The 19937-nt window shown below is 40.8% G+C and overlaps 1 protein-coding gene across 1 annotated transcript in view; it reads right to left on the reverse strand.

The window, feature by feature from the left end:
* The window catches only part of mgmt (O-6-methylguanine-DNA methyltransferase), a 401995-nt gene that overhangs the window by 323058 nt on the left and 59000 nt on the right, over positions 1-19937 (reverse strand). Inside the window, exon 3 of the mRNA XM_072239661.1 lies at positions 17590-17733. Within this exon, the coding sequence (XP_072095762.1) occupies positions 17590-17733 (144 nt within the window). The remainder of the gene's footprint in view (positions 1-17589; positions 17734-19937) is intronic.

Genomic DNA, 19937 nt, shown 5'->3' on the forward strand with positions numbered 1-19937 from the left:
TGATAGACTTTCTGATACATTAAGGGACAGGTTTGTATGTGGCAATGCATAGTCAAAACACTCAAAAAAGGCTACTGTCTGAAAGAGACCTAACCTTAGAAAAGGCATTGCCCATTGTAATATCATTAGAGACTGCAGCAAAGGATGTGCAAAACTACAGAAAAGGATAGAATGTGAAATACACAAAATGTCGCTAAATGGTGCAAAAAAAACCTAAAATGTCATCGATGTGGCAAATCCTCCCATGATGCAAATTACTGTTGTTTCAAAGAAAATAATCTACAGAAACTGTCATAGACAAGGTCAAATAGGGAGAACATGCAAGGCAGACAAAAAGTACAACCGAGTGAAAAGTCTCTAACACAAAATTAAGCAAATGCATCAAGTTACCAAATATAAAACAGAATCAGACAACATAGAGTCTGACAAAGGTGAACTGTCATGCCTAGAACTGCAAAGTGTAATTGAAGCAGATCACAAAATCATTTGGATCACAATAGATGTGTCTAGTATAAAATTGAAAATGAAGCTGGATATAGAGTCTGCTTCGTCCATAATTTCAGAGGCTGACTACAACAGACTTTTGTCTAAGATGACATTAGAGAAGACCTCAGTGATGCTGAAGACCTGTACAAGCGAAAAAGTGTCTTCCAAAGGCAAACTGAAAGCAAAAGTGACGTATGGAGACCGGACACAACAGTTAGAGCTTTATGTATTGAAAAGTGGAGGTCCAGCACTTTTCGGATGTGAATGGTTGAGAAAAATCCAACTAGACTGGCACTCAATCAAATATCTCAGTGTGACAACAACAGGCACCTGCAGCCGAAGTGGTGGCACTAACCAGAGACTGTCACAGCTGCTTAATGCTAATGAGAAAGTGGTTGAGAAGGGAATAAACAGATCGACGACTTGGTCAAAAATTGTTCGGGATGCCAAGAAGTTCAAAATGCACCCACCCCCATGGGACCGTTACACCCATGGGAGTGGCTGTCATCACCATGGCAAAGAGTACATATTGACTTTGCTGGGCCATTCATGGACTCCATGTTTCTGATTGCTGTGGATGCTCATTCGAAATGGCCAGAGGTTATACTAAATGAATTTAACCACCTCATCAAGGACGGTCTCTGCTCTGAGGACTACCTTCGCTAGAAATGGCTCACCAGAACAAATTGTGAGTGACAATGGACCCACAATACACGTCCAACAGTTCATGGAGAAAAATGGCATCAGATATTTCAAGTCAGCTCCTCACCACTCAGCACGAATGAACTAGCTGAAAGGTTTATCCAAACCTTCAAGAAGTCCATTAAAGTGATGGAGAAGGAGGACATTTCTCTACAGCACAAGATGAACAACTTCCTTTTCATGTATCAGAACTCTGTTCAGGCAATGACAAATCAACACCTGCAATGCTGTTCATGAGAAGGAATATGAAATCTCACACAGACCTCCTGAAACCAGACTTCTGGAGGGAAGGATAGAATAAACAGTTCAGCCAGTTGCCAAGTGATGATTGGACAGGAAGTCTTAGCGCATGATTACTGAGAAGACAAGTAGACACCTGGGAGGAAAGCTGCAAGAACTGAACCACTGACGTACATAGCAGATGGTGGAAATCAGACATGGAGACATCATGTGGACCAGATACTGGATGCTCAACCGAAAAACACACCTAAATTGATAGCATCCAACAAGACGGATACATTACAGTCACCGGACCTACCTCTCAGTGATGATGTCACGGACAGCAACGTGACACTGGAAAGCGAGAACGCTGTCTTAGACAAGCCACCTGCCAAACCCAATGCCACTCCACAGGTCTAGAGGAGAGACAGGAATATTATTGTTGACAAGACATCTGCCAAACCCAATGCCACTCCACAAGTCCAGAGGCGCTACCCTGAAAGAAACAGCGGGCCACCCAAATGACTGAGCCTTTAGAACCGTGAAGTTGTTTTGCACTGTTACTGTGAAAGCATGTTTATTTGGAATTTAGGTTCATGAAAGAGAAATTAAATATTTTGTACATATACAGTTTTATGTTTTATTAATTGGGAAAGAGGGAGGAAGTATAATGTATGGATCTATTTCTTTTAGGGCAATTCCCCAGCCCTTAGCACTACGTATTGATCTGTTGTCTGCAGATGTGCTGCTGTCTACACATGCGCATTGTCTCTCTCACTGCAATGTGAATGCACCAGTTAAAGCCATCTCCTGCATGCGCGCTTTTATCTAATTGATATGTAGTTGTGCACAGACACAACAGAAAACCTTTGGGATTATCAGCACCAAAGGACGGTGGAGGTTCAGTGTGAGACCAATAATTTCTGGTTGCAAATAAATTATGGGATGTGGGAATCAGACAAGGAAATAGGGTTTTGACAAAGACCAGCCACGATCTCATTGAGTGGCAGAATAAAGTCCAGAGGCCAAGTGTCCAATTCTTGTTCCTTTTTCATATGTCCTTGTGTTAAAATTGAAACTAGAATGCTTGTCAATTTTAACAACATTTCACATATTCAGAATTTTCTTAAGAGTTCTCCCAATCAGGTATTGTGGCTTTGGTGAAAATTCTGTTTATAAACATCAGGCCAATTTTATTCTGAAGTTATGGAAGTGAGCATTCAAGGGAATTGTCAAAGAAATTCAGGGCAAAGAGCGTAAGTTATTCTTCCAGTAAATTCTGTGTTTGCACAATTACATATAGAACAACAAATTATTCATAATATGTCATTTCATTGTTTGAGTAACTTTTAAAATATTGTACTTCCTACTTTTACAAGGATATAGCTCACACAATTATTTGCTGGGACAAATTAGTCAAAGACAAGGACAGAAGAAACTTTACAGTTCTCCCCAATTTCTGCTGCTTTAAGTCAGCCAGGCACCATTTTCTATGATTGCTGTCTATTATCATGTGGCAGCAGAAATAAGAAACAGAGTAGAGGGCTAACACTTTAACAGCAGGTCGGGCTGAAGAATTGTTTCCAACCAACACACCATGACAGTAAAAGTAGTTGAGGAGGAAGCCTACAATTTAATAGATGAGACTGATGGCCCCTATCATTCTGGACTCGATTGCAAAGGTATCCTGTGTGAAATATCTGAAGCAGACATAGACGATTAAATTGGAAATAGTGAATGGCAGTCTGATTGGCAGTCTGTTATATTATAGCTCATTCGTTTTCTCACCTCCACCACTCCATCTTATTGTTTTCAGCACACCAATAAGGATAAAATACTAAGGAGCTCTTTGAAGTGATGTGAAATTGTCACATTGTATACTACCATTTCAAATGATTTGGTTGTATATAAATGCATGTTTAAGAGCTACTGTACAAAAGATCAATGTAATCAGTGGCAGCTAAGTACTTATTTTAAAAATCTTTGCAATAATAGTGATAATATTTTATAGTTAAAATAGAAAGTCCTGTTAGCATAGCCTACTCATACAGTATCAAAACAAGAATTTGTGTAGCTAAGGAAAACAAGGATTACAAACTCAGGAAAATGAATAATTAGAAAGAGGTAAAAGTAAAATAGGAAGAATGTTTTTACCAGGACCGATTTTCAATAAATCTCTTCATTGTCTCGTGGAAGAAAACAAAAATAATTATGCGGTTTAAAACAGAATTGGCAAATATTTTGAGAGAATTAAATAGTGTAGGAGTGTTTCAAAAGCCCAAAGCTTTTCTTTAATAAGGTCTGTTGTATTACTTGATAGCTTTTCTGACTGTTTAGTATTTATAATTGCAAATCATTATTCTGTACAGTCTTTTATCTGGTATTTTCCATTGTTAATGCACAGAATATACAAAAGTATGGTTTAAACTACCTGTTTAATTTTGAATGATGAAATTTAAATTCTGGTGCTCATGAGTTTTGCGTAATTGGATTAAAACTTCAAACCTTAATAAGGCAACTGACCATCACAACTGACAAGATGACATCACATACATTCAGTGGCCACTTTATTAGGTACCTCCGGAACGTGATAAAGTGGCCGTGGAATGCCTGTTCATGGCCCTCTGCTGCTGAAGCCGATCCACTTCAACATTTGACAAGTTGTGCATTCAGAAATGCTCTTCTGCATACCACCGTTGTAACGCATCATTAGTTGAGTTACTGTCGCCTTCCAAGCAGCTTGAACTAGTCTGGCCATTCTTCTCTGACATCTCTCATTAACAAGGCATTTTTGCCCACAAAACTGCAACTTTGTGAATGTTGTTTTTTGTTTTTCACACCACCTCTGTAAACTCTAGAGACTGTTATGTGCAAAAATCCCAGGAGATCAACAGCTGCTGAGATACTCATACCACCCTGTCTGCCACCAACAATCATTCCACGGTCAAAGTCACTTAGATCACATTTCCTCCCTTGTTTTGATGTTTGGCCCGAACAACAAATGAACTTCTTGACCGTGTCTGCATGCTATTATTCATTGAGTTGCTATCACATGATTTGCTGATTAGATATTTCCATTCATGAGCAAGTATAGGCGTAGCTAATAAAAGTGAGCACTGAGCATAAATCCAGAACTCTGTCACAGTTTCCATGTGTTTAAGTTTAGGGTAAGGCAAATCTTAAACATTCTCATTTCCACTGTCCCTAATTTACATATGAGCAATAACACAAATTAGAACAGGTCCATCAGGAATATTCACTAAATTTAAAATGAAATATCAGCAATTCTGGCAATTCTATTTCAAATTTGCATAAAATGTATTAATTCTGAAACACAAACTTGGCCCTCTAACTAAAAATAAATAAACTTATTTTCTAAGAGAACTAATATAATGAACAGGATACTGACTGTTAAATTTGCTGCGTAATTAGTAAATATTGTAATTAATGAAATCAGGTCATAATTTATCATTAAGTTATTCCTTTAAATTGACCTTTACAGCTGCAAATCCTTTTCTTTATTTCAACATGTAAACGTAATATTGATATAATATGCTGAATATTTTGTAATAAAGCATTTTTTACATTGTCCAAAAATAAAGGGAAGTAACTTGTCTCCTGTTAAGGTCATATCCATGAATCAAATGCACTATGGAATTGAAACTTTATGAAGCAATGGTGAGGCCTCTCTTGGAGTATTGTGAGCAAGTTTGGGCCCCTTATCTTAGAAAGGATGTGCTGAAATTGGAGACGGTTGAAAGGAGGTTCATGAAAATGATTCCAGGATTGAATGGCTTGTCATATGAAGAGTGTCTGATGACTCTGGGCCACATTCATTAGAATTCTGAATAATGAGGGGTGACCTCACTGGAACCTATCAAATGGTGAAAGGCCATCTTAGAATGGACGTGGAGAGCATGTTTCCTGTGGTGGGAGAGTCTAGGACCAGAAGACACAGCCTCAGAAAAGAGAGCCATCCTTTTAGAATGAAGATGAGGAGGAATTTCATTAGCCAGAGGGTGGTGAATCTGTGGATTTCTTTGCCTCAGACAGCTGTGGAGGCCAAGTCTTTATGTATATTTAAGGCAGAGGCTGATAGATTCTTGATTGGTCAGGGCATGAAGGGTTACAGGGAGAAGGCAGGTGACTGGGACTGAGAGGAAAATGGGATCAGCCATGATGAAATGGCACAGCAGACGCAATGGGCCAAATGGCCTAATTCTGCTCCTATATCTTATGGTCTCATGGGTTTATGGTTAATATTTGTGACAAATTGGTGGACTAAATTATTCTTTTATTACGTTTCTCCTCAAAATTCTCTACTTATTTTAAAGAAAGAGGTACTATTGCTCTTGTTCAAAGGGCTTCTAATAACATTTTTCTTCTTTTAGTGGTGTGTGCTGAAATTTATTCGGAATTATCTAGTAATCGTAATGAGATTTCCTTAAGTTTCAAAGTGTGGGGTTTTGGGTAACTAGGAGCTTAATTCTGAACAAGAATTTTGAGTTTCTCTATATAGAAATGTTTACCACCCCCAACTTCCTTAGCTTTATCTGGGAGCCATTACATTATAGCAAAGAAAAAGCATGTACAGCAGAGCTTAATGCTTGACCTACACCTTCTACTGTTTGATCATGGAATATATTGGCAAAAACAATAGGGACATCCCTCCCAATAGTCATTACCTCTTCTCTGCTGGAACATTGCGGCACCAAGCAAGAACATAGAGCTTATAGCAAGTAATGTAAAAACCAGCTTAAAAGCAAATCATTGCAGAGATAGAGTTCCCATTTCTCTCACCTTTTCACCACATTAGCCTCCACATCCAGTATTTCCTCCTTCACCATTTCCACCAGATCAAATGGGATTCCACTAGCAGACACATCTTCTCCTCTGTGTTTCTACAGGCATTACTCTCCCAGCATAAGAGGGCTTTGACCAGTGACCAATCCGGACATCAGTAGATTGAGAGGAGGGGATTTCATTCAGGTCCAAGTAGAAAAGGGCATCAGCAGCAGGTCGCAGCAGCACAAAGGAGCTTTGACTAGCGACCACTTGGTGTTTGTGATTAACAAGAGCAAATTAAAGGAAGGCAGGGACAAGCGCAGCGGCCATCATCTGAGTGGGCACAGTAGGAGTGGTGATTATGAGGCTTTAGCTCTTCGAGGCTTCAATGAAGAGAGGCTTCACTCAGAGAAAGCAAAGAAAAGAAAAGCACCCGGTTAAGTTTTGTTTCTCCTTGCATCCCCTTCTTCATAACTGCTCAATTAGACCAGCAGAGATGCCAGGCAGGATAGTTGAATGCTCCTCTTGCAGGATATGAGAAGGCAGGAACCTGATGACTACAACTGCGAGAAGTGAATCCAACTGCAGCTTCAAACAATCTGCGTTAAGGAGTTGCAGCTGGAACTGGATGAACTCAGATCATTCGGGAGGCTGAAGGGGTGACGACAGGTAGGCCACATAGAGAGGCAGTCACACCCAATGTGCAGGACACAGGAAACTGGGTGACAATCAGAAAGGGGAAAGGGGTTAAGGAGCCAGTGGAGAGTATTCCTGTGGCCATACTCCTCAGCACCAGGTGTATCACTTTGGAAGCTGTCAGGGAGATGGCCTAACAGAGGAAAATCACAGTGGTCAAATCTCTGGCAGTGAGTCTGCTTCTGTGAGACAAAAAGGAAGAGAGAAGGGGCACGCTGTGGTGATAGGGAATCCATTAGTTAGGGGAACGGACAGGAGGTTCTGTGGACAAAAATGAGACTGCCGGATGGTATGTTGCCTCCCCAGTGCCAGGGTCCAGGCTATCTCAGATCGAGTTCTCAGCATTCATACTTGTGAGGTGAACAGTGAGAAGTCATGGTCCATATAGGTACCAATGACATGCTTAAAGTAACAGAGCTTTAACTGGCAGCCAATTGGATATCAAAAGCTTGGAGAGGAGGGGACTTCAAACAGGTCCACTGCCTGAGGATGAAAGACAGGAGCAGTTCACCGCAGTGTAATAAAGGTTTAACCAGCGGCCAATCAGCGTTTGGGATTGACTAGTAACAGTGGTGATCTTTAGACTTTAGCTCTTCAAGGCATCAGTGAAAAAAGGCTACATCTACGCTCCGTCCACCAGAGAAAGCAGGATCTCCCAGTGGCCACATATTTTAATTCCACGTCTGATTCCCATTCTGATATGTCTATCTATGGTCTCCTCTACTATCAAGATGAAGCCACACTCAGGTTGGAGGAACACCACCTTATATTTCGTCTGGGTAGCCTCCAACCTGATGGCATGAACATTGACTTCTCTAACTTCCGGTAATACCCCTCCTCCCGTTCTCACCCCATCCCTATTATTTGTTTTCTCCCCCCCCCCTTTTCTCTCTCTCTCTCTCTCTGTCCTCCTTGCCTGCTCTCCATCTTCCTCTGGTGTTCCCCTCCCCCTTTCTTCCTCCCGAGGGCTCCCGTCCCATGATCCTCTCCCTTCTCTAGCCTTGTATCCCTTTTTCCAGTCAACTTCCCAGCTCTTAGCTCTATCCCTCCCCCTCCTGTCTTCACCTATCATTTCGGATCTCCCCCTCCCACTTTCAAGTCTCTTACTATCTCTTCTTTCAGTTAGTCCCGACGAAGGGTCTCAGTCTGAAATGTTGACTATGCTTCCTCCTATGGATGCTCTCTGGCCTGCTGCGTTCCACCAGCATTTTGTGTGTGTTGAGTGAAAAAAGGCTTCACTCAGAGAAAGCAGAGGAAAGAAAAGCTCAAGTTTTTTGCCACACATTGGAGGAACAACACCTTACATTCCGTCTGGGTAGCCTCCAACCTGATGGCATGAATATTGACTTCTCAAACTTCCATTAATGCCCCACTTCCCCCTCGTACCCCATCCGTTATTTATTTATATTATATATATATATATATATATATATATATATATATATATATATATACACACACACACACACACAAACATATATTCTTTTTCTCTCCTTTTTCTCCCTCTGTCCCTCTCACTATACTCCTTGCTCATCCTCTGGGCTTCCCCCCTCCCCCTTTCTTTCTTCCTGGGCCTCCCATCCCATGATCCTCTCATATCCCTTTTGCCAATCAACTGTCCAGCTCTTGGCTCCATCCCACCCCCTCCTGTCTTCTCCTATCATTTTGGATCTCCCCCTCCCACTTTCAAATCTCTTACTAGCTCCTCTTTCAGTTAGTCCTGACGAGGGGTCTCGGCCCGAAACGTCGACTGTACCTTTTCCTAGAGATACTGCCTGGCCTGCTGCGTTCACCAGCAACTTTTATGTGTGTTGCTTGAAATTCCAGCATCTGCAGATTTCCTCGTGTTGGAGTTTTTTCCCTTATCTTCTTTATTTCAACTCAGCTGGGACAGTCAGGCAGAATAGTGTAATGTTCCTCTTGCGTGATGTGGGAAGGCAGGAAAACCTCCAGGATCCCTGAACACTACAACTATGAGAAGTGCATCTGGCTGCAGCTTCCGACGTGTCAAGGAGGTAGAGCTGGAACTGGATGAACTCCGGATCATTTGGGAGGCTGAAGCGGTGATAGATAAGACATACAGAGAGGATGCAGGGTGCAGGATGCAGGACACAGGGAACTGGGTGACAGTCAGGAAGGGGAAAGAGGTTAAGGAGTTGGTACAGAGTACTCCCATGGCTATCCTCCTCATCAACAGGTATATCACTTCAGATACTATTTGGGGGGGGGGGGGCGGGAGGTGGGAGTGACCTAACAGAGGAAAGTCACTGTGGTCAGGTCTCTGGGTCTGCCTCTGTGACTCAGAAGGGAAGAAGGAAGAAGAGGCACACTGTGGTGATAGGGGATTCATTAGTTAGAGGAATGGACAGGAGCTTCTGTAGGTGAGAATGAGATTCCCGGATGGTATGTTGCCTCCCAGGTGCCCAGGACATCTCAGATCAAGTCCTCAGCAGTCTTAAGTGGGAAAGTGAACAGCCAGAGATCTTGGTCCACATAGGTACTGATGACATGGGTAGGGTGAGTGATGAGGTTCTGATTAGGGAGTTCAGGGAGTTAGATGCAAAGTTAAAGGGCAGGACCTCCAGGGTTGTGATCTCAGGATTGCTACCTGTACCACGTGCTAGTGAAGCTAGAACTAGGCAGATTATACAGTTTAATAAGTGACTAAGGAGTTGGGGTAGGAGTGAGGGCATTAGATTTTTGGATCATTATCCCTTCCCATCCCCTAGCACGTTACCCTGCAATGGTAAGAGATGCAATACCTATCCCTACACTTCCTCCCACACCACAATCCAGGCCCCTCCAAGTCAGGCAGAGATTCATACTCGTCTTCCAAACTGTTCTATTGCACTTAGTGCTTGTGGTGATGCAGCCTCCTCTACATTGATGACACCAAGCACCGACCAGGCAATCATTTTGCAGTATCAAGGACATTTTCAAAAGGCAATGCCTCAGAAAGGCAGCATCCACCATTAAGGGCCCCCATCAGCCAGGACATGCTCTCTTCTTCTCATTGCAACCATCAGAGACGAGGTACAGGAGCCTGAAGACACACAATGACTTAGGAACAGCTTCTTCCCCTCCACCATCAAGTTTCTGAACAAATGATGTCTTTCTTCCGGGACCCATCCTCTGGGTCCCCCCCCCCTCCCGTCTTTCTTCCCGGACCTCCTGTCCCATGATCCTCTTGTATCCCTTTTGCCTATCACCTGTCCAGCTCTTGGCTCCATCTCTCCCCCTCCTGTCTTCTCCTATCATTTTGGATCTCCCCCTCCCCCTCCAACTTTCAAATCCCTCACTCACTCTTCCTTCAGTTAGTCCTGACGAAGGGTCTCGGCCTGAAACGTCGACTGCACCTCTTCCTAGAGATGCTGCCTGGCCTGCTGCGTTCACCAGCAACTTTTATGTGTGTTGCTTCATTATATTTTTGTTTTCTTTTTGCACTACATATGCAATTTAATTTTGTGTATTATATTTTAATATACAAATCCTTTTTTTATTGTAATTTATAGGTTTTTTAATGTACTGCACTGTACTATGCTACTCAGCAACAAATTTCACAACATATGCCAGTGATATTAAAGACAGGCACACTCACACTGGCCTGACTGTCCTTGCCTTCTCCACTGCCATGGTGAGGCCAAATCTAAACTGGAAGAACAACACCTCAATGTAGACTCATTGGTATGAGGCTACAACCCAATAGCAGGAACATCAAGTTCTCACACAGGTAACACACTCCTCCCCTGGTTCCTTTCCCACACCCACCATTACACCTGGGGTCCCTCTCTCTTTGTTCACCTTTCTCAACCCTCTCTGCTTCACTATCTACACTCATCATCCTTGCCCACCTGCCTCCATCTTCTCATTCCACATACCTATCTACCTGGCTTTCTTCTCCTTGGTTCACCTTTGCTTTCCTCTGGCCAACCACCTGGCTCTGTCTGTCCATCATCCCTCTCTTATCTGATTCCATCTATCACCTACCAGTCACTGTCCTATCCATCTCTTTTATTGATAAATATTGGCAATTTCCCCTCTGCAATATCATTCCTGAAGCAAAGTCCTCAATCACTGACTATTCCTTTGCTTTACAAATGCTGCTTGGCCCACAGACTTCTTGCAGCAGTTTACTTCTTGGTTCAGATTCCAACAACTGCAGTCTTTTGTCACAAAGCATTGCAGGTGCTGGAAATCTGAAATAAAAACAATATGCGGTATATACTCAGACCGCACCGCATCTGGGGAAAGGAAGCAGAGCTAAAATTTGAGAGCAATGATCTTTCATCAGTCTGAGAAATAATTAGAATTCTGTCATTTATATTCACTTCTGTCTCATGTTTGCTAAGCTTGCTTTCTAAACACAAGCATCTGCCACATGCAAGAACACAGACATAAGTAAACTTCCAACTAACAGTTTGCTTAGTTTCTGGTCATTAAAAGGAAGTCAGTCTTCAGTTCTTTAAATATAAATGGCGTAAAAAATGAAGTAAAAAATAACAGCTTTGCAAACAAGCTCTGTATTTTGCAGATGCTCTCTCTGTGAAAAAGAGAGACCCAAACCTGTTTTATTACTGGTCAAGGTGCAGAAGACAATGGGTTATTTAATTTGGGTTGTTCCAAACAAACAAGCTGATTCTTAAGTTGCTTAGTTCAAAGAAGCTTGCAGAATAGTTGAATAATATCATTTAGCATATCATTAACTTACGTGTTTATTGTTGGAAAGGTTTTATGTACACAAGGAAATTTGCTTCACAGCATTAACAGCCTTAGCTGAGAAATGTCTCCAAAAAGGACTTTGAGACCATTTGTGTTAAAAGGATGTCTGAAGAATTAGCATATGCATGTGAAGTCACCCAAGCAGGACAAAAAGGGTATAAATATAGAGAGCATTCAGGTTTATTAGGAATGGGGTGACTTCTTCAAGAAACCTGGAAGAAACACAGGGTGAACTAGAATACCTTCTTACAGCTTCAATTTCTGCTACGGACAACTCGTTCATTTGTAACCTAGTGGTACGTATTTTGAGCTTATAGAAATTGTCCCTGCGTTTTGGAAATCCTTTATCCTTTATGTTTGAGAAATCCTTTATGTTTAAGGAATGCTTTTATGCTTAGGAAATGATTTGTGTTTTAAAGATGGTTTGTAATTGGGAAATATCTAAGATATCATTGTGTGAAATCAGGTTAGTGTTTCTGGTTAACTGGGGACAGAAGCAACTCACTACAGATGTGGAAATGAATTATTTATTCACAAGACAAGACAGACACTGAAGATTCAGAAATTCCTTCGCTAAATTTGGTTATTTATCTGAGCCAAGCGCCTGAAGTGGCTGGACAAAACAGACACTAAACATACAAACAGTGGCAAATACCTATCTAGTGTGCACTCGGGCGCTCTTTACTGCAACATAACTCCATTGTTTATCGTTTCCATGGCACCCACGACTGCTGGTCCATGGTGACACAGAGAGTGAAAAGAGGCCAAGTGGTTACCTCACACTAATTTTAAACTCCATTGGGGCCATAACGTCATCAACTAAGTGGGAGGTGGTGGGAGGAACTGTAATGTTCCTTACACAGGCCAATCCCTGCTTCCCATGGGGAACTGGCTTCTGCTGAGTGGGTAAGTTAGAGAGCTATCTCATCATTCCACCCCTCAAAAGACACACTGTGACACTTTTGAAATACTCAGTAGGTCAGGCAGCAGCAGTGGAGAAAGAAAATGGAGTTACGTTACAGATATCATTAGAACTGGCCAACTCTGACAAATACCGGAAAGCACAGTTGTATGAAGTTGCTGAATACAATGTTTTAACTGCAGCAGGCTTATTAGGAAGATAAGACGCGCTTCTTCAAACTCATGTTTTTCAACCATTTGTTTCAACAAAGCTCAGCATAAACACAAGTAGAGGTGACAGCCACAGGCAAGCACTAGAAAACTAACCTTGAATATTGTTTATATGATGGAATCAGAGAGTCTCATAAATCTGAGATCAACAACAACTAGACTGAGTAGACTTTGCATTGAAAAGGCATTCAAGTTGTGATCATAGAACAGCCAATGATCATCCAATAGATAGCCAGATCTGGAGAAAAGAATTTGTTATCTGATTATACCACTAAGGGATATAAAATGAGAATGGAACACCATTGTTAGCAAAAATAATAAAATATTAAATCCTACTTGTCATTAATAATAAATGAGGATAAAGAAGGCTGTACAATATTTATTGGTGAGCATATTAAGATGATTTATGACTTGATGTTTTGTATAGAAGAGCACAACATACCAGGTATCTTTCTGCCTGTTACATGGCTTTGAAAAACCACATGCCTCGATGGCATATTTCTTACCCACAAGGTCTTTTACATTTTTAAACTAAAAACCTTTTATATGCAGATGACTCAGCAATTTCCTTTACAACAAAAGCTAAGGTTTTATGCTAATATAAGTGGCCGAGTACATTATGAATATAGTTGTCACATCTGTTTCTATAGCAGTATGTAAGCCTCATCTTTATCACTAAAAGATGATCTGAGAAATTCAGAAGTCGAAGCACAACACAAATGGTGAAGCACTCAGATCCTATTGTGATAACACAGCTAGTAACTTCTTAATAGTAAACAAACCAAGTTGGAAATAAGAATCTGTTTATTAAGTGCTTCCATCGGGTATTAAATTAAAACTAAGGAAATAAGTTGTCTAAATCTGCAAATATAATGAAATCATAAATCATAAGCCAACACATGACTCACAGTAAAGCATTAGAAAAATAATTCACCTTTCATTGTAAAAGATTTGCATTTATTTAGTATATCAGGGCAACTTAAAGCATTTTCCATTCTATAAGAACATATGAACTAGAAGACAGCGAAAACAGACTTGGACAAGCACAGACGCAGGCTCTAAGTAAGCTTCCAGTAAGTTTCTTTTTCTATTGAGAATGGATTCAGAGTTAGTGGTAGGTTTCTTGGTTGAGATGTGGAAACTTTGGGAGACCTCCAGATTCCCTGATAACTGCATTTGCACAAAGGGCACTGAGCTGTAGCTCCTTCGAAACCGTGTTAAGGAAATGGTGTTGCAGCTTGATGACCTTTGGCTCAGATGGGTGAATGAGGAGGTGATAGACAGGAGATACATGGAGGGAATCACCTCTAAGTTGCAAGAGCCCGGTACCTGGGTGACTGTCATGAGAGGGAAAGGGAATATGCAGCCAATGTAGAGTAGCCCTGTGGGATTGGGATATTATATTGAAATTATTTAAGACATTGCTGAGGCCTAATTTGGAGTATTGTGCGCATATTTGGTCACCTATCTACAGGAAAGATGTAAACAAGGTTGAAAGAGTACAGAGAAAATATACAAGGATGTTGCTGGGTCTGGAGGACCTGAGTTATAAGGTTAAATAGGTTTGGACTGTATTCTTTAGAAAATTATGAGGGGTGTAGATAGGGTAAATGCAAGCAGGTTTTTTCCACTGAGGTTAGGTGAGACTAACCTCTAGAAGCAGAGGGTGGTGAGAGTGGGAATGAGCTGTCAGTGCAAGTGGTCGATTTCAACATTTAAGGGAAATTTGGACAGGTCCATGAATGAGAGGGGTAAGGAGGGCTATGTACTCTGTGCAGGTTGATGGGACTAGGCAGGTTAATGGTCTGGCACAGACTAGATGGGCTGAAGGGACAGTTTCTGTGCTGTAGTGTTCTATGTCTCTATGACTATGAGTAAACTACTCGGCTCTCCATATCTGTTTCACCATACTATAAAACCATATTTGATCTCCTTCCTCAATGCCACTTTCCCATCCATGTCCCTACAATTCATTAAAACCTAGAAAAAGATAGTAATTGGTGTTCTGACTAACTGAATGAGCAACCTTCCACTGTCCTCTTGTGTAGAGAATTCCAAACAGTCATTATCCCCAAGGTGAATAAATATGAACTCATTCCCCCCAATGTATGGTCAACTGTTTACTTTGATTCTTGGTTCCAGATACCTCAGTCAATAGAAACATCATTTAATCCTTCAAGGTAGTAAGAGTGTGATTTATTTCACTGATAGCATTTCATATTCTTCTCATTTCCAAAAGTGTAGGCCCTCTTGTACAGCAATGCTACCATCAAAGGAATCAGTCTGATGAATCTTCACTGAACTCCCTCCATTACAGGTATCCCTTCCTTAGCAACAAACACAAAATGGTGGAGAAACTCAGCCAGTCAGAGGGAAACCACACCTGTACACAATACCTGAGGTGTCATCTCACAAGTGTTGAATAAAATTGTAGTAAAAGGCTTTCCCCTCATATCTTATCCTCTCTAATGACAACTTAACATCCCAAAATCATTAGCTTTCAATTTTCTAACATTTAATAAACTACACGTTTCCATTTTTTTACATCAAGGTGCATATCCTTATATATTTCGGCATTATATTCTACTTGCACTTAACCAACTTGGAAGTAAAATACTATGCATTAATTGCTTCCATCATGTATAAAAGTTATTTTAGGAGATTAAGGAGGTGTCACAGAACATCCAAGCAAACCTCTACAAATGTACTGTTAAAAGTATCCAACTGGTTTCACCATGGTCTAGTATAGCTATTCAAATGTACAGGAACACAACAGGCTGCAGAGAGTATTGTACTTTACCCGATACATCAGGGGAACATCTCTCCCCACCACCAGTAGTATCAAGAGCAGGTGCTGCCTCAAGAAAGCATTATCCATCATCAAAAATCTCCACCATCCAGACCATGATAGCTTATCATAGCTGCCATCGAGCAGGAGGCACTGAAATCTTAAATCCCACAACCATTCCCTCCTCAACCAACCGGAAAAACCCGAATCACTGGAGCTCAGCAACATTATGACAACTTTGATCATATTGCACTAAGATGGACTGTTTTTTTTTTGTTCTAACTGTGGTATTTCTTGGAAAAAAAATGTATAATTTTGGCTTGAGTGAGGCTTTTCTTGCGATGCTGCTTATGTGATGCAACGTGCCCACAACCAAGTTTTTCATTACACCTGTGCATGCACCTATGACAATAAACTCGATTTTGACTTTATGCTTCCTGAACCACTCACATCAGCTGTCTACATCCACCCAAAGCCTCTCTGTATTCTCTTCATAAGCTATATTACCACCCATTTGCTTCATCAACCAACCTGGATTTAATGCACTCAATCTTCTTATTCAAATCAAAGTTCAAAGTAAATTTATTATCAAAGTTCATATATGTCTCCACATACAACCCTGAGATTCATTTTCTTGTGGGCATGCTCAATAAATCCAATAACCATAATAGAATCAATGAAAGACCGCACCCAACAGTGCGGACAACCAGTGTGCAAAAGGCATCAAACTGCAAATACTAAAGAAAAAAATAATAAAGAAATAAGCAATAAATATCGAGACCATATGATAAGGAGTCCTTGAAAGTGAGTCCACATGCCGTGGGAACAGTTCAAGGATGGGGCAAGTGAAGATGAGTGAAGTTAGCTCCTCTGGCTCAAGAGCTTTCGGACCAGAGGGGATAACATCCTGCTGATGGGTCGTAACTGTTCCTGAACCTGATGGTGTGAGTCTTGAGGCTCCTTTGCCATCTTCCTGATGTCAGCAGTGAGAAAAGAGCATGACCTGGGTGGTGGGGGTCGCTGATGATGGATACTGCTTCCCTGCGACAGCAATATTTAGCTACATATTTGAAATTAGACAAGGATACCACCATCAAGCATGAGAAAAGAAAGAATCAGTAAAGAGCATAGAAAGCAAGTAATAGATTCAGTTACAGCCTTCCCTATTACTTAAATCTCTATTTTTGGGCATAATCTATTTGGTCCAAATCTAAATGTAATCATCAAATTCCACACTTCCCAAATGTCCCCAAAATGGATGTTCTGCTATTTTGGGCAAATTAAACCACTAGTTACACGTCAATTTGGACAGGTGTTCCCAATTTTTTTATGCTTTGGATTGATACCATTAAGCAAAGGGTCAGTGGATCCCAGGTTGTGAACTCCTGCTCTAAAGTATCTTACAACATATAACAAGCTCTGTACCAACGACAGCTTAGATGTTCAATTGTACAGAGAAATAAAACTTCAGAATCAGAATCAGGTTTATTATCACCGGCATGTGATGTGAAATTTGTTAACTTCGTAGCAGCAGTTCAATGCAATACATAATCTAGCAGAGAGAGAGAAAAATAATAATAAATAAAACATAACTTAATAATAAACAAGTAAATCAATTACGTATATTGAATAGATTTTTTAAAATGTGCAAAAACAGAAATACTGTATATTAAAAAAAGTGAGATAGTGTCCAAAGCTTCAATGTCCATTTAGAAATTGGATAGCAGAGGGGAAGAAGCTGTTCCTGAATCGCTGAGTGTGTGTCTTCAGGCTTCTGTATCTCCTACCTGATGGTAACAGTGAGAAAAGGGCATGCCCTGGGTGCTGGAGGTCCTTAATAATGCAACAAGATATACTGTAAATTGCACACTTTGGCAGTGTGTATTAATAGTGAATCCACAAACATTGTAATTTCTGGCTGGTGTTTTCACAGCTATCTTCAATCTCTCACTCCGGCAGTATGTGGTACCCACCTGCTTCAAGGAGGCTTCAACTGTACTGGTGCCCAAGCAGAGCATGGTAACCTGTCTAAATGACTATTGCCCAGTGGCACTTACACTCACAGTGATAAAGTGCTCTAAGAGGCTGATGTTGAAGCATATCAGCTCCTGTCTGAGTGGCGACTTGGATCCGCCCCAATTTGCTACTGAAGCAACAGGTCCACAGCAGATGCTTTCTTGTTGGCACTTCACACAATCCTGGAATATCTAGACAGCAAAGATGCATACATCAGGATGTTCTTTATCAATTATAGCTTGGCATTTAACACTATCATCCACTCAAAAATAATCAAAAAACTCCCAAGACCTGGGTCTCAATACCCCCTTATGCAATTAGATCATGGATTTCCTCACTTGTAGACCCCAGTCAACTTGGATTGGCAAATTCAGCGCAGGAGCACGGCAGTGATATGTACTTAGCCCCCTGCTCTACTCACTTTACACCTATAACTGTGTGGCTAAGTAAACCCCCAACACCATATACAAGTATGCTGATGACAACACTGTTGTGAGCTGTATCAAAGGTGGTGATGAATCAGCACTCAGGAGGGAGATTGAAAATTTGGCTGAGTTGTGTAATAACAACAATCTCTCACTCAATATCAATAAGATCAAGGAACTGATGGTAGACTTCAAGAGAGGGAAACCAGAGGTCCATGAGCCAGTAATCATCAGAGGATCAGAGGTTGAGAGGGTCAGAAACTTTAAATTCCTGGGTGTCACTATCTCAGAAGGCCTGTCCTGGACCCATCATATAAATATAATTGCGAAGAAAGCACAACAGCGCCTCTACTTCCTCAGGTGTCCACAGAGAGTCAGCAAGTCATCAAAAACCTTGGCAAACTTCTACAGATGTGTGGTGGATAGTGTCCCAACTGGCTGCCATCAGGTAGAAGGTACAGGGGCCTCAGGACTCACACCACCAGCTTCAAGAAGTTACTACCCCTCAACCATCAGGCTCTGGAACAAAAGGAAATAGGTACACTCATTTAAGGAATCTTTTATCTTGCTATTCCATGCTCGTTATTTATTGCTATCTATTTATTTTCTGCATTTGCAGAGTTCGTTTTCAGTCTACAGTTCCTGAAGTTTACAGGTCTTGTCTACAGTTACTGTTCTATAGATTTGCTAAGTAAGTGTGCAGAGAGAAAGAATCTCAGGATATGTGGTGACATGCACGTGCTCTGATAATAAATTTTACTTTGAACTTTGAATTTCCATATTCTTATATGAAAAAGTTCAACAGTGAAACATTACATCACCCTTCTGCAATGGACACCCATAAACAGCCAAAAAGCTTGATTTGGTTTTCACTTGCTTTTATTTTAGTAACTACCATAGTGCATTATTTCCATCTGTTTACAATTTGTACACTACTTAATTAAATGTATGGCAGTTGCTACAGTGAAGCAAAGAAATGACTGGAAATGAATGAGTGTGATCTGACAGTTCCAACCCTTCAACTTTAATTAAGTAAAAACAATTGTGCTGAATGTCATCCATTGTCTATGTTAATATCATGCCTTATCCACATCTACGTTTGTATAAAAGAGCTTTCTCCTAGTGGACCATTCTGAGCAATGGAACTTCATGTTTATATTTCCTTATGACTTAGGAGACCACATTTGCTCTATCGAGTTAATTCCAGCTCTTGGAGCATTCCCATCGATCTCATTCCTCCACTCACTTCCTATTTGTTTCCACAAGCCTCTGACACGAGTGGTAATGTATAGGGAAAATGAACTGAACAAGCAGCAAATCTTTGGGCTACAGAAGTAAACCCAAAGGAATCACACGCAGAAAAGGGAGAACACACAAATTTTACACAGATAGCGCCTGACATCAATATTGTACACAGGTCACCAAACTTTAGAGACAGCTGCATCATCTGCAGCTGCACAGTTTTGCATCGATCACTGGCAGAATCTTGTGCAATCTAACTGAGACTTATCAACAAGCCCTAACAAGCCCCGTCAGAAAAAAACTTTGATGGCAAACTCACACTCCAGCTTTGACATGCTTCAACTTGTCAAAGTAGTTCAGTGTTTCTGCATGACCCTGATATTTACTTGCATTTAAAAACTACTAATATGAAATACACAACTTTAAAAGTTATATGTTTTAAGTTTGTCAATAACTAAATTTACCTAAAATATTTGAAACACTTCATGCAAAAAATATTAGAAATGCAAATACTTTAAAGTATATAACTTACCCTATTAATTACCATCACCATAGCTGTAAAATCTTCATTCAAAGGATAGACTCTTGGATTTAGGCACAAAATCCCAATGCAAATGCAGAGATAATGAGCAAGATAGAGTTTGTTGAGCCGTGCAGAAGGAAGAACACTGTTACACACTTTGTGCAAAAATCCCAAAACTTGCTGGAAATTACATAACCACTGACAA

The sequence above is a fragment of the Mobula birostris genome, chromosome 21, assembly GCF_030028105.1.
Source record: "Mobula birostris isolate sMobBir1 chromosome 21, sMobBir1.hap1, whole genome shotgun sequence".
Classification (NCBI taxonomy): domain Eukaryota; kingdom Metazoa; phylum Chordata; class Chondrichthyes; order Myliobatiformes; family Myliobatidae; genus Mobula; species Mobula birostris.